Source organism: Medicago sativa, chromosome 4, assembly GCF_051527215.1.
Source record: "Medicago sativa cultivar Bolivia chromosome 4, Bolivia_mono, whole genome shotgun sequence".
Taxonomy (NCBI): domain Eukaryota; kingdom Viridiplantae; phylum Streptophyta; class Magnoliopsida; order Fabales; family Fabaceae; genus Medicago; species Medicago sativa.
The window spans coordinates 70,001,034-70,011,411 of NC_140752.1; the positions used below are offsets into that span (position 1 = coordinate 70,001,034).

Genomic DNA, 10,378 nt, shown 5'->3' on the forward strand with positions numbered 1-10,378 from the left:
ATTCAATAAAGTATTCTTCTTTTTTGTTTTGGAAATTAATTCTTTGTTATGATTTTCAACTTGATTCTTCGAGCAGCAATGTTATAGCCCAACATGAGAAGTGGGTGGAGGAATCTGTTGATAATGATCATTACCTCTTTGACAGTCCCCCACAGGAATTGGCATAGGATGTACTTGTTGTTACCCGTGCTTTTAAATAATAAAATATAATAATATAATAATGTTCTTACTTTTGCATTAAAAAACAGATTATAACAAAAGTTAATGGAGAATGCTTATGGTAATCTTTAAGATGTTCTTACCCAAAAGAAAATCTTAAGATTTTGATTATGGAATCAAAAGATGCAAATTTATATAAAATATGGAGTATTGAAAAAGCTCAGATAAATTATTGTATTATGACTTTGATAATACTATAACGTCCAAGGAAATGGTAACAAGTGTTATTAAGATATTGTTTAAACAGTAAAAAATTAGAAATTTTAAATATAAAATTGTGTAATTTACGACCTATTTAGGATGGCCTCCGATACACTAGTTAAGAAAATTAATATAGAAATTTTACATTAAAAAATTGTGAAAAGTTGTTTTTTTTATTTCCTCCGATCTTATTTACAAGAGAAAGTTAAGTCAACAAAAGTTGATGTATCTAGTTCAAAACTCGGTCTAAATACATCAATTTTTGTTGACCAAACTTTTTTTTATAAATAGGACCGGAGAGACTACTTTCTTAACTAATGACTAGGATGCATCGGTTCCTGATAAAATGACCATGACACCATGATGATACCACAAATTTAACAAAGTTTTAATGGGTAACTTTTACCAAAATTATTAGACCCAAAGAAAGTGATTTTACCAAATTCAACAAGCATCCAAACAAACACCAACTTAGCACAAAAAATTTAGGATTAATTAAGTAAATGGTCCCTATAAATATTTAAAATTTTATTTTTAGTCCCTACAAAATAAAATAACACTTTTTAGTCCCTATAAAATTTTCCATCAACATTTTTAGTCCCTATAAAATTTTCCATCAGCATTTTTAGTCCCTATAAAAATTTTCCATCAGCATTTTTAGTCCCTAAAATGCTTAAGGAAAATGTCACAGGGACTAAAAAGTGTGATTTTATTTTGTAGGGACTAAAAACAAAATTGTGAATATTTATAGGGACTAAAAACTTAATTAATATTTAAGCATAAAGAATAGGTGGAGTCCACAATGAATAGCATCAAATGCTTATTGGGACTCGCACTGTTGCTGAATTCCAAGATCCACACCACAACCATCCATTATTATCTCACTCACTCACACTCACCTTTTTATACTTTCTTAATTTTATTTTAAAAACAAAACTTTGATTTTCCTTTTTCCCTTTCTCTGCTTCCTTATTGGTAGAGTTGTAACCCATCTCTTGTCTCTCTCTTTTGAGAGAGAGAGAGAAACACAACAAATAACATATGTGTGTGTGTGTGTCACAAAGCAAAACAACACAGAAAGTTGCAAACAAATGCCAAATTGTAGTGCAGTAATAGCATTGTATATAGTATAGTGATAGAAAGAGAAAAAAGAAACACTCTCAGCTCAACAACTTGGTCGGAAAGTTGCAAATAAGTAAAAAGGTTTCTCTTTCTCTCTCTCTCTTCCCTGTTGTTGTTCTGTTACGACACGTTTGATTTTGCTGTTATTAAGGCTTTTAATATCACTTTCCTTTGCTTTGTAGCATAGCATCATAACATAATTGACTCCTTAAAAACATCAACTTTTCATCTTTTTTCTTCAACACTGATTTTTGTTTTTCTGGGTTCTTCTCTTTCTTTTTTCTAGGCTCTTTCATTTTTGAGCTAATGTTTGGATTTTTAAGGGTTTTTCATCGTGGGGTTCTGCTAATTTCATCTGGGCCATGACCAAATTCCCTTGATTACCTATAGTTGCTTGAATAGAGTCCAAAGGGTTGATTTTGATTTTGATCTTGGTTGGATACACTGAATCAGTGAATTTGTGAAGAATTTTTGCTATTGGTATTGTTATATTTTTGTTTGGAAATGGTGGTTGGTGCTGTTTTTGGATTATAGGAAAATTGTTGATAGAAATAATAGGAAAAGGTGATAAAAGATGGAGGCAGAGTCAAACAGAGGGTTTCATAATGAAGATATAAATTCATCTATGAGTAGACATGCAATATCATTTCAGCACGGTGCTATGAATAATAGCATGTCAGAGATGGTCCCAATGGGTAATTATTTTGGGTTTAGTAGTTCTTCTGGGATGGTATATTCTGGAAATTCAACTTTCATGAACAACAACAACCATGTTGTAAGTCAAGGTGGTGCTGGTGGTAATTCAGCTGGGTCTTCTTCTCTTCTTGTTGATTCAGTTCCAGGGCTTAAGCATGACACAGGGTTGGCTGTTGAATGGTCTCTTGATGAACAGTACAGATTGGAAGAGGGTCTTGCCAAGTAAGTCATTTGTTTTTATTAATTTTATTTATTTATTTATTGCTAATTTGGCATCTATGTGTTGCCTATGAAGTGCTGAGACGAACGCTGACAAGTTGACACCGATAATAATTTAAGTGTGTCTTGCATGAATTGATTCTAGCTAAAAATCAGTTGAAATTTAAGTGTGTGTTTTGCAAGAATAGATTCTATAAAATTGATTCTGGCTAAAAATTAGTTGAATGTAAAGTGATCTATGCTTAGATACCTTCATATAAATGTAAGTTGAACAATAAATTTAAGGCTAAAATTCAATTTTAGCGGCAAAAACTCCAAACACTAGCTTCAAATTAGAATCAATTTTACTTGAAAACATTCAAACATGTCAAAAGAATTTTATACCTCTGAAATCAATTTTACCTCCTTAGAAAGTGGAACCAAACATAAACTAAGAAAATAAATTAATTGAATGTAACCACATGTGTTGTGCCAACATCAAACACGCCTTCAATCAGAAGTGTTGGTGCTACAGGGTTTACATTTGTCCACATGGCAACTTATTTTCTGTTTACTTTCCCATGAAAATAATTTAGGTTCTTTGAATCTGTGGATTAATTATGTTGTCTGTCTGCAAGTCTGATCAGGAAGCATGAGACCAACCTGTCTTTTTATCTGTGGACTACATGCAATGTTTTCTTACACTGACCACCTTGTTTTGCAATCAATTCCCACTTAAAAATACTACCTACCAAGTATTGTTTTCTTTGCTTGTATTCAATAATTTGATTGGTTTTATGCTACTATCTTCTTCTAGAGTTACTTATGTTTAAGTAATGACTCTGCTAAATTTGTTTTTCATGGTATACTTATACGTGCTAAAGCTGATATTTCTTTCTCATACTATAGTTTATATTTCAAGACCTTTTAATTTCATGATTGTTATGTTTTATGACTAGTTATGCCAATGAACCAAGTATCATGAAGTACATCAAAATTGCTGCTGCGTTGCCTGATAAAACTGTTCGCGATGTTGCTTTGAGGTGTAGGTGGTTGACAGTAAGCTCTTTTCCTTTCAACAATTTTCCCGATGTACATAGTTTAATGCTGCATCTCAACGATACCTGTGCTGTGTGCATGAATCCATTAAAGTCACTTGAATATGCTGCAAATAACAACTTGAAAGTTGAATATGCATAGTGGAACTTCCACTTTGAGTCCAGTACAAATTTGAATTCTAAAAGCATTAAAGCCACTTTAATATGTTGCAATTATGTACTTGCAAATTGAATATGCATAGTGGAACTTCCACTTTATAGTTTCTAAAGCATTCACTATTAAATTCTAAAAGTATCGAAGTCACTTTAATATGTTATAAGTTATGGTGATATCAGTGGTTAAAGGCAAGGTTTTAGGTTTCGGTTGTTATCACGGTAACAGTTCCAGCAATTGCAGAAAAATGAAGAAAATAAAGCTGATGGAACTTTCAATTGGGCTAGAATATGGTTGTGGCTGCAATCGCCGCTGCAGATCACAACTTGTAATCCTATTTAAAGGTTATGTTTCATCTCATAATCGCATAGACTCTTAATAAAATTAACCAAGATAACCTTCCTTGCCTTTTTTCCCCCATTTAAAATTGGAAATTTATCAGGGTCCAGTATAACATATTATCCACAAAAATGAAAATTGTGCACTTCATGAACATGATGCATTTTCACTTCTACACTTGTTTTCGGAAGATTAAAATACCGTTTAAACCATTTTTGCAGAGAAAGCGAAGGAAACCAGATGAACACAGTTTGGGAAAGAAGATCAATTACAGAAAAGTATGTAAAATTTTGGAAGCTTCTGTACACACTATTTTTCTTATAATGTAGTGTTTATTGAAGAGTTGTCTGGTTAATCATGATTCTCACCGATTCTCCTCCTAATGTTTTAAGTTGGTTCTGAATTTCAAATATATTTCCATAAAAAATTAAATATATTTTACCTCAGTTTTAAGATCTATGAAAAACTCTTTTTAAACACAGTGAGAGATCAACAAGCAAATTCTTACGCAATGTTGTTGATCTGATTGATACTGTTGTATGAAATCATTTGCGTTGAGTCTTCTCGATATGCTTGAATTTCTTGTCAAGGATATTGATAATACTCAAATGTTATGTTAATAACAAAATATGCTTATGTTGCATCCCATAAATGGGATTCCAGTTTTGATATATTGAATCAATTAATGTCTTTAGGATCTAATGTTGATTGAAGAACCAGTATTCTAAAGTCATGCTTCTTCAGGATAAGTCGTTGGAGTTTGCAGCACAGTCAAATTTGCATTCGGCGCTACCCCCAAGCATGGGGTCATATTCTCACATGTCACGCGTTATGGAACAAAGTCAACGGACACTATATGATGGTTAGTATATCCATTTTCTTAAGTTTTTTTAATTGTACTGTCAAGCTCTCATTATGTTTGCGGCTACATTATTTCGGAATTTTAAATTTTCTAGTCTGTTAAGACTGAAATTTAGTGTTTTGACTAGTAGTCTAAGATTTTGTTAGCAAATTTTAAGTGCGTCGTTTTTGTAAGTGGAACCAATTCCACATTTCATTAAATACTTGTGTATGTTCAGGAATTTGTGGGCCCATGAAGCAACTCATGGAGCAGAATGCTCAAGCTTTTAATCAAATCAATACCAATTTATCGACGTACAAGGTGATAAGCTCAACCATCATATGTTTCAGCTTTGTTTTTGTAAATATTGGTGCAGCTTTTGATTTTCGTCCTTTTACAAACTTGGAACATCTTAAGTATTTGTAACAACTAATTTAGTGGCTAAGTATAAATACATGCGGCATTTCACCTCTATAGATTGTCTAGTGGATGATTGATTCTTATCCTGTTTAGGAAATGTTCAAATTGTTAGACATAGAAGAAAGATATCATATTCACATTGGTTATCACATTACTGGACTCATGGTCTGAAATTCCATATAAATTAATGATCATATTGTCTGTCTAATTACTATGGTTAAACTTTTTAATTAATAGAAATAATGCTTAGATGAATTTCCAAATTTTCATCTTTCATTATAGTATGAAGTATTGCATTGAAATGGTTTCCCATATCAGTAGTTAACTAGGTTCTCTATTCACTTCATTGTACTCTGAATTTATTTATCTAAGTTCTTTCAGTTATGGTGTCATCATATTATTCTTTTATATATGATTTAGTTTTCAGTCTCTAAGCTTTTTAATAATGATCATGTTCTTTGATGAACAGTTGCAGGACAACATCGACCTCTTTTGCCACACAAGGCACAATATTAATTCCATTCTAAACGAGTATGTGGATTTTTAATGAAGTTTACTTGTATTTGGTTTTTATGTCTATGAACTTTGTGAAGATCACTAGTTAAGTTTGTGCAGCATGAGTGAGATGCCTGGCATTATGAGCCAAATGCCGCCACTGCCTGTTGCCATTAACGAGGATCTTGCAAGAAGCATTTTGCCTAATAGAACTTAGGTAAGTACTTGGTCAGATTTAACTGTTATCTTGCATTTTTATTTTGAATCTCTACAATCATGTTTCCATCTGTTTTGTTTTGTGTGTGCAAGTGCATTATTTAATGAAATTCATTGTCCAATTAACAATAGAATAGATTCAACCAACCACACTATGTTTCAATTTAATTGATTTACCTAATTAGTTTGGAAGTTTGAAGGAATCCTTGCTGTCACACCTCTCTATCCTTCCTAATAAGTTGAAATTAGTGAGGTTTTTCAATTTGGAAATGTTCAAGTGCACCCATATTTTTGGCTGCATGAGATAGTATGAGCTAATAATCATGGTTTCTATATATTAAGTGTAGTTGCCATCAGCCTGTCGCCACTCACCGAGCATCTTTCTCGACGGTGACGTCTTAATAATTCTCAACTTTTTTTAAAATGATTTGCATATTCATTATACATTTTGGCCATACACATTGTATCAGACTTTTTTCTTTGAAAAAATTATATAAGAAAACATGAATAATTTTGTCATTATAGTTGAATAGAATATCATATACAAATGTTGATTGGTTTATGTATTGCCAATTCAAGCATGCAAAGTGCTGACTTCATCAACATTGCCTTTCACAAATCGATGTACATCAATCGTTGTAGAGGGGATGGCATCATTCATCATTTGGAAGTCTTGGCTGCAACTGTTTTGGTGCTACATGCAATTGAGGAGTCAGGAAGTTACTCACAAATACATATATCATGACTTTCCAGAGATTCTAATCCATCTTTTGATCTTACTGTTCCATGGTTGATTATTTTCATTTGAAACAAAACTTGGAACTCCTGTTGTATAAATAAATCAATCTTATAGGAAAGCGATTAATATATCAATGGTTTGATCTGAATGCACATTTATAGATAACAGAATATTGATTGGTGTTTTACTACCATGTCATAGAAATAGTTGGAGATGTGTATGAGACTAGTTTGCTGTAAGATGTGAAGGGAACTCATTATGTACATAATTTCTCTGTTATAAATTAAGCTTATCTAAAATAAATAGTAGTTCATTTTGTAGGATAAAATAACATATTTAATGGTTTATATGACATGTGTACATAGTAATGTATGGATATGTTGAAATATCAACTGTCAATTTACACTTTAAAGAACTATTCATATTAAAAGTTAAGGAGCTAAATCTATTGATTATATACGAGAGGATCATGTTAGTGTTGATTGTGATTCTTTCTTTGGGTATGATAGCTTTTGCTTGGAGTGGTTATAATAATTCTGGAAAACTACCCGAAGGGTTGGTAACATGATTCTTTCTCGCAAAAATAACTTGAATTTGATTTTTGGAGTTTCTATTTGGGAGATAGATCAACTCCATATAAGGAAAAAGAGAAAGAGGAATTGATATTCCTCTACTGACTCGAGAATTAGTCTCATAGTGGATTCAAAGGATGCTAGTTGTGGGAATATCAGAAAAAATGATGATGCTTAATAAGACACTAATATTAACTGTTAGCCATGTTCTAATTTGGGAGTCTGCTTTCTCCCCTCTTAATATCAGTTTGGAAATATGAGAAAGGGAAGAAAAAAATGGCATGTCGTGACGCCTACTTTTGAAAACTTTGTGTAATCTGTGAATGTGAACTTTTAGAAAACATGGAATGCTTTTTTGTAGGACTAGTGAAGACCAGATACATAGTAGCACTTTTATGTCTCTAAGGTCTAGTTCAATTGACAATGATGATATTGTTAAGTTGAACACACACTTAAGTTTGAATCCAGAACTTTACTGTTGTATGTGTGAGTTTTAGATACTATTTATCACTTTGTTTATAGATCCCCAAAAATCAAAAGAAATGGATTATTATTTGCACTTCTGTTTTTTTTTTCTTTTCTAATACAACCAAGGCTTAACACATTTCAGGGTCATGCTAACCAATTTAGCATTTCCCAACCTATTTTCTCCAAGAAAATCGTTCGTTGCACTTCAAAAAGACCAAAATATACCTTCAACGACTTCGCTCATAAACTAAATGTTAAGGAGCGAACGGTAGTTAACTGTCGTTGAAGGTATTAAACGTATTTTAGTTGTCAGAGAGCAGTTTTGTTGGTGAGATGAGCAATCATCTTTCACCAAAATACTCTTCATAAAGTTTTAACTTTTGAACATTTTCCCCTTCCATTTTCCTTCCCCTGATACAACTTCCTCGTATTAAAATCAAGTCTGCACCCCCCCACCCTACATCAGTTCTGGTCAAATTGACCGATCCAACAGTGACTCTTTGAATGCACATGATATTCTACTGACAATCTTTGTCTGATAATAATGACATTGAAACGAAACCTTGTAATGGCCTCCAGCTCAACTGAATTGTTTTTCAAAATATTGATAAACAAAACCTGAAGAAAATTATATTCGGGCAAAAGAAAAATACTAACAACACATTATCCATCATATTTTATAATATTTGAGAGAGAATTTGTTGAAAATTATATGTTAAAAGTGTGATGTTAATACTCATTTTGCTAAAGTAATACAATTTTTAGATTATTGGTAGTACTATTATGTGATCTCACGCCTCTTAAACTTTTTCATTCTCTATTTACCAACAAAAAAAAAAAATCACAAATATTGTTTATGATTTGTTTAGTATGGCTAATTAATTGGTATAAATTAATCGTTTGACTACAGAAATTGATCAACTGGCCTGGCCTGCTTCAACTTTTGACTTATGAGTACGTATAACTTGTCTCCACATGCAAATTCTAGCTGATAAATTGGAAACTTGTCCAATAACAAGTAACTTTTGCATACGTACGTCTTTATTGAAAACAAATAATTCAAAACTTAAGAAAAATATCAAAATTATTCCATTATGAGTTTTGATATTATTAGTTTGATGTATTTTGAACTTTTTTTTTGGTTACAATGTATTTTGAACTTTTGATTAGTTGTACCTAATATATATATATATTATGTATACAATATTTGTATTCAAATGATACATAATGAACGAAAATTATTTATCATTAATCAGCCGGGGGAGCAAGTAACCAAAATATTGTCATTTATCAGCCGTTTCTGCAGATACACGGTTATATGAATTGAAGACGAGTTAGTAGAAAATGACATTAAGATAATAACAAATTTTGCAACACATTGAAGACAAAATAATTTTAAAATTGTAAAGACAGATCAACTACTAAAGGGAATTGCAACCATCTTAGTGCACTTTTGAGGGAATATTCTGTTGGAAAGCCTTGTTTTCTTTCGATACTTCCAAATAGTCAAACCTCAAAAGTGTAAATAAATCAAATATAATATGAGAGGGTCGAATTACAACATTTGAAAGAATAAGTTTTGTGTGATGGCAAGATTTAGACACAATATTTAAGCACACATACAAAAAAGTTAAAAAGTAGAGTAAAAAAGAATTGAATAATGCGTGTTTCTAAAATATTACATACTAATATGTAATTGTATGTGTGTCTAAATAATATTTATTTGGAGTTGTGACCAACTAAGTATTTCTTCATTTGGATAGCGTTTTACTGCTCAAATTTTTTTTCATAATATATTTTTACAAAATCATTCTTAAATTAAAAATTTATATCATATAGATAAGTTATGTATGTGTGTATATAAAAATAAAACTATTTGATATATGATGGATGTTGTTTGGTAAAAACACTTGACACGTTAATTTTGACATACCTCAATGACATTTCAAATGACTTCATATTTACTTGAAAATTTATAGAGATAATCTATGTGATATATATTTTCAATCCAACAATTAGTTTTTAAAAATATATATTAGATAAAAAGTTATAAAACGGTGTAACAATAACGATATTTAGATGTTACACCGGTTTAATTTGATGTGTCATGTTAACTCGTGCCCCGGGGGCACTAGTTAAGAAAGTGAAAAATAATTTTATTTACTTGAAAACAACAAACTTTTGACTTTTAAAAAGTTAAGCATACCACCTTTTAACAATTTTCAATATAAAATTTCTATATTAGTATCCTTAACTAGTGCCCGGGAACCCTAGTTGTAAATGAATTTAAAAACATGTGATTCTGTCATTATCCTTGATTATAAACTCACACCGATGCTCACTACAAGGATTCTCCCCTGCGTGGAATCAATATTATTTATGCATTTTAAAATTTGTAATTTGCAAAGTCAAAAGAGGAAAAAACATGTTTGAAGCCTTTTTCGTTCTTATTTGACAACTTCCCTTGTGTTGGTGACCTTTTCACACTATTTTTAGTATCCATGGTCTGTTGAGAGAGTCCCAAATCAATATCCAACTGACATTTGTCATGGTTTGGACAGCCTTAATTGTCCTAAGTGATTGTCCATTTCATGACTTTCTAGACCACCTTATACCTTAGTGCATCCATTCTCCAAATCC

General features: G+C 31.5%; 1 protein-coding gene across 8 annotated transcripts; it reads left to right on the forward strand.

Moving 5' to 3' along the window:
- Positions 1-1,391: 1,391 nt before the first annotated feature.
- LOC146931333 (uncharacterized) lies at positions 1,392-7,001 on the forward strand. Of its 8 annotated transcripts, none has more exons than XM_085702810.1 (9): positions 1,392-1,623; positions 1,829-2,460; positions 3,396-3,495; positions 4,209-4,265; positions 4,732-4,849; positions 5,067-5,149; positions 5,718-5,779; positions 5,855-5,960; positions 6,539-7,001. In XM_085702810.1, exons 2-8 carry the CDS (start codon positions 2,117-2,119, stop codon positions 5,958-5,960), a joined length of 870 nt encoding a protein of 289 aa, XP_085558936.1. In that variant the 5' UTR covers positions 1,392-1,623; positions 1,829-2,116; the 3' UTR covers positions 6,539-7,001. The 8 variants fall into 8 exon arrangements, with proteins under 8 accessions (XP_085558936.1, XP_085558938.1, XP_085558940.1 ...); XM_085702812.1 differs by having other exon boundaries at positions 6,602-7,001; XM_085702814.1 differs by having other exon boundaries at positions 5,864-5,960.
- The last annotated feature ends 3,377 nt before the right edge of the window (positions 7,002-10,378 follow it).